Source organism: Vitis vinifera, chromosome 18 (genome assembly GCF_030704535.1).
Source record: "Vitis vinifera cultivar Pinot Noir 40024 chromosome 18, ASM3070453v1".
Classification (NCBI taxonomy): Eukaryota; Viridiplantae; Streptophyta; class Magnoliopsida; order Vitales; family Vitaceae; genus Vitis; species Vitis vinifera.
The window spans coordinates 32,487,947-32,493,324 of record NC_081822.1 but is presented as its reverse complement, the minus strand read 5'-3'; the positions used below and the strand labels follow the sequence as shown (position 1 = coordinate 32,493,324).

The window sequence follows — 5,378 nt, the reverse complement described above, 5'->3', positions numbered from 1 at the left end:
ATATATATATATATATATATATATATATATTGGTAATAGTTTGGTGGTTCTGCCTCTTTCTCTCTCTTGTGCGGGTGGACCGTTTAGTTCAATTAATTTTTTAAATATGAGAAATGGTATCTGAATCCCACATCGGTCAGAGATAGCGCTTGAGTGCTTGTACAACCACACAAGCCTATATGCTGGGCTACTGGAGGTGCATTGGGGTGGCCTGAAACGGCCCATTTATTAGCATTAAAATTTGGAAAGGTGGGCTGGAATTAGCATGAACATGAAACTAAATATAATTATGGGAATTAATCCCTTTATTATCATGCAGGATAGTCCTTGAATCAATGAATTCTATATTCTTACAATAACGTGGAAACTATCTGAAAGGGACAAAAGAAAATAACAAGTATGGAAACTATTTATATCACTGAAAAATAATTCAAGTTCTAATCCTACACCTATGAGAATCTACTCGGTATCTTCAAGAAATGGATAATCGTTATAACCAACAATAGGATCGGGTGTATAGAATGTTTCTCTGTTGTACTTGTTGAGAGGAGCATTGAGCGCAAATCTCTTTGGAAGATCTGGGTTGGCCAAGAACCAACGCCCATACACAACAAGATCTGCGCGATTCTCTGCCACAACGTTGTTCCCATCTTCTCTGTCATACCCCCCAGTAACAAGGAACGTACCATTGAAAGCTTTTCTCATGGGCAAAAGACTATGGGCGCATTCACTTTTTTCTCCGAGTGTTTCCATCCTTGGTTCAACCATGTGGCAGTAGAGAAGCCCGTATTTATTCAAGGATTCAGCCATGTAAAGGCCTAGAGCTTTTGGATTCGAGTCTTCTGCTTCTCCAAAAGCATCATATGGAGAAAGCTTGATTCCAACTTTGTCTGCGCCTATCTCATCAACAACAGCTTCAACTACTTCCAAAGCAAACCGGCATCTGTTCTCTAGGGATCCACCATATTTGTCAGTTCGATCATTGACCTGGTCTTTCATGAACTGGTCAAGTAGGTAGCCATGAGCCCCATGGATCTCGACTCCATCAAAACCTACATATTGAACAAGTAATGTTATTGCATCAAAGAAACTGAAGTGACTTCATTCACAAAACCATAAGACTAAAATCCAATAATTCAATGGTGGGAATGGCTGCCATTTTCTTAGCTGAGCATTCATGACAATGGGTTTGCACCTTCAAATGCTATGACTTAGCTGATCAAATGTTGTTCACCATCACCAAAATTTATTTTAATTGAAAATATCACATACCAGCTTCAATAGCGTTCCTTGCAGCAAGTCTAAAATCCTTTACAACTTGAGGGATTTCATCTGTTGTTAGCCGCCGGGGAGGTGAGAACTGGTCAACACCAATGCCATTGCCTCGGATTTGGGGTGTCAATGGCTTGTCTGTACAAGAGATTGGAGCTTGCCCGTTTGGCTGGAAATCTGAAAAAATTAATAGGATGGATAAATCAGAGGAGCTATAACCAAACAGAAAATAAACCTTATTTCTCAATAAAATCCGTTCATTCCATCATATAAGCTTGAAAACAAAAAGGAACTAAAAGATTCCATGTCGGCTGCATCCCAACAATTCACGAACTCTTCAATATTCATTTGCATGCTGTAAGATAAGGAATGCCTTTCAAATCTACAGCAAATGGTAAGTAAAAAACATACCCGTGTTTGAAACCCTCCCCACATGCCAAATCTGACAAAAAAAGATACCGCCTTTAGCATGTACAGCATCTACAATAGGTTTCCATGCTTCAACTTGTTCTTTTGTCCATATGCCTGGTGTATGTGGATACCTAAAAATATGGAAAATTCCAAAAAGAAAAAAGAAAATAAAAAAACAAAAACGACAGGGCCAACATCAATATCAAAACACTGGAAAGTATGTGCTCGAGCACATTTTGTTTATTTTCATTTAGAAAAGGAATGGAACTTCAGAAAATGACTTCTTCTACAATTACCCTTGAGCAGTGTCCGAAACTCCCGTTGCTTCAGCTATGAGAAGACCCCCTTTGCTGGTTCTTTGAGAGTAATGTAAGATAGCATGTGGTTGAGGAACATTGTTCCAAGATCTCTGCCTGGTTAATGGTGCTAGAACAACCCTGAAAAATATGGAGCACAAGGAAATTTAGCTATTTGAGCACTTTCGGCCAAAGAAAACAGTGAATGGACTACTAAAGCTTAACTAGCAGGAAGCTTAAGACTGAACAGATTGATTCATTAGATCCCTTTAATTTCACTGGCTGGATTTCTCAGAAACTGAAAACCCAAATAAAGCATTATTGAATCTCCAAATTTAGAAGCCATGGATTCAATAGTTCAAACCAAATCCCAGAATCACAATTTCTTTTTCTCCTTAAAACCAGGCACAGAACATCAATCATACACACCCTATGTCCACTTCTCAAAACACAAAATTAAAATCAGAAATCCAACATATGCATTTAATCATTTTTAGAAACAACTATGAAAAAAAAAATAAGTGAAAATAATTTAAAGATATTATATAAAAACACCTAATTTTATGTTTTTAATAATAGAAAATATAAAATAATTTTTTATTATTAAACGTGTTTCCAATTCCTTATTCTAAAAAATAAAAAACTATTCTTTAAAACAGTTTTCAAATAAGCGCGAAAATCTTAATCTTAAAAATTCTCCATCACCCATGACCCAAAAACATATATTTTCCCACACATTCCATCTTTCCCTCAAAATACCCAAAATCCAGCAACACCCAACAAGTAGAAACAGCAAATATGAAAGAAAGTGGGAGAAAACCAAGAGAGCAAGTGGAGACTGCACCTGTGAGAGAGCTGGAGCTTGCCCAACTTGTATGGAGTGATAAGAGGGATGGGGGTTTCAGCAGAGACGCCATTTATTCTTTGTACTTTCCCGTCCATCAGTGTTTGGTTTCTCTCTTTCTTTTCTTTTCCTGGAAAATAATCGTTGAAGGAATCTATGAAACAGTGAAAACATCCGAGACAGGTTGAAGCCCATTTAGAGAGAAGATCCAAGGGCGTGCGTGTTAAATGATCAAAATTAAGAATCTGTTTCACTTCTGCGGGTGATGAGATCACTTCTGCGGGTGATGAGATCATCCCACATGTCATTCAAAGTCAAATTGACGTACACAAAATGAATCATTGGTGAACTTTTTTCATCAGCAATGAGGTCATCAAACTCAAATTGACGTACATTCGTCAACTTTTTTGGACCATTGTATTTTGGGCCTAAGGACAAAAAATTAAACTTTGGTATACCAAAGGTTGCACTCTCTCCTCCTCCTGCCACACCACGGACTCCCTGTTATTCCACCCATATCAGAGTCATCTTATTCCACCCATATCAGAGTCATCTTCTTCATCTGAGCCTAGGATTGCTATATCCATTTCCGAGTATAGAGGCTTATGTCATATTTTCTAAGCATTGGCCACTTCTCAGAGCATCCTCACTCAGCAGATCATAGCTCTTAGTGCTCATCAGGAGCAGATTATCGCCACTCAGACCCAGCATACTGTCATTTTGAGGCAGATTCAGCACCATCTAGGTATTATATCAGCTCCTAAGCAAACCATTCCTATCCCACCAGAGACTATGCCTCCTGAGGAGCTGACTACTGGAGAGGCAGAGGCAGTTGAGCCATCATCATCACATCATCCTCCAGCCACTATATGATCATTTGCATAGTTTCCTTTATATATTTCGTTTATGTATTTCCCTTATGTTTTCCCTACTGCAATAGCACTTGTCATCCCATGCTTTTGATATTATATATATTGGGATTAGTTGTATTAATTGTTCTCTTTTATATTGTACTTTCATGAAATGAAGTAATACAAATCTATCAATTTTTTAGTACTCTTAGCATTATTTTATCCTAATTCCTCTACTCATATCTTTTATTGTTTTTAAAACATGTGGTTTCTCCAATCAATACTCGAAATTGATATCATTCAGGAGGTACCACTTCCTCCTTATAATCTCAATCGATTATGCCACATTGAGGACAATATTCAACTTGGTTGGGGGGAGAGTTGAAGAAGGAAGTTTTGTTTTTAATGTTAAGTTATTTTGGTAATTTAGTTGTTTTTTGCTTAATTTTGAAATTTTTTTAAAGTTTTTATTCTACTCTCCATGATTTTTAAGGAAAATTTCTCAAATTAAAATGAGAGAAATTGAATTTTTGTTTTTCACTTGACTTAGAGTTTGTATTATGCTTAAAACCTAGAGAAAATGTAAAAATTGAGAAGAAATATATGAATTTTTTATTTTTTTCAAAAATGGTCTTTGCTCATTATGAAAAAAAAAGTAAAAAAAAAAACATTAATTTAAATTTTATTTTTTTATAAACCTCAATAAAATATAATATAATATAATATAGTGATTTGGAAAAAAATACACCATTTTTCAAAAAATAAAAATAAATTAATATTATTATTATTATTTAAAAATCAAACATCTTGAAAAATATATATTTTTAAAATTGTGTATATAAAAAATAACTAAAAATATGTCAAATTTATTTTTTTTAAATGATATATTTTTAGAATATATTTTTAAAAAAAATAGTTTTATAAAAATAATAAATTTTCAAAATAATTATTAAAAAAATTAAGATAAAAAGGTTTGTCAAATGTTATGGTAGAAAATAGTTTTGAAGAGTATATTAGTCTTTTCATATTCTATATCTTTCCCATCAATTATGTAACTTATATGGACCAAAGCTTAATTTTTGGGCCCAGTTGAGCCCAAAATATTGTCCCTATTTTTTCATCAACAATGAGGTCATCATGTCGATGGATGACAAAAGAACATACGAGAAAATAAGAAAAGGAAAAGTCGTCTTCATTTCATTCTAACATTTAATAAAATAATACTAAAAAACAAAATCAAATTTATAGAAAATGACGAATATTTCCATATATATTCTCGTTAATTTGTAATGGGCTCCATTTTAAAATCTGATGTTTATGAAGCAAAATTCGGCATGCAATATAAAAATTAGTCTTAAATAATGGTAATATAAATTATAAGAAATTTTTTTAATAATTTTAATAATGCAAATAAACTCAAAAGAAAAAATTTTGAGACATATTTTTCAAAATGAATTTTCAAGTAAAACATTTTATATGGAACTTATTTAAATATTTTAAATCATTTAATTATTTATTTAAAATATAATAAAAATATTTCAATAAAATTAATAATATTAGTGGCAAGTTTTAAATTTTTTTTTTAAATGGATTAAAATGAATTTAAGATAGTTTTATCATAAAGTTGGGTGTATATAGATTAATTTGAGTGATTTCAATTCATTTAGAACACTATTTACTTTGAAGAAATTGTCTATTACAATA

The 5,378-nt window shown here is 33.0% G+C and overlaps 1 protein-coding gene across 1 annotated transcript; it reads right to left on the bottom strand.

Moving 5' to 3' along the window:
• Positions 1 to 292: 292 nt before the first annotated feature.
• LOC100256781 (putative 12-oxophytodienoate reductase 11) lies at positions 293 to 3,023 on the bottom strand. The gene is made up of 5 exons (XM_010667021.3): positions 2,824 to 3,023; positions 1,980 to 2,120; positions 1,684 to 1,814; positions 1,273 to 1,449; positions 293 to 1,052 (listed from the first exon to the last, which is right to left on the bottom strand). The coding sequence occupies exons 1-5, from the start codon at positions 2,919 to 2,921 to the stop codon at positions 460 to 462; spliced, it is 1,140 nt and encodes a 379-aa protein (XP_010665323.1). The 5' UTR covers positions 2,922 to 3,023; the 3' UTR covers positions 293 to 459.
• Between the last annotated feature and the right edge of the window lie 2,355 nt (positions 3,024 to 5,378).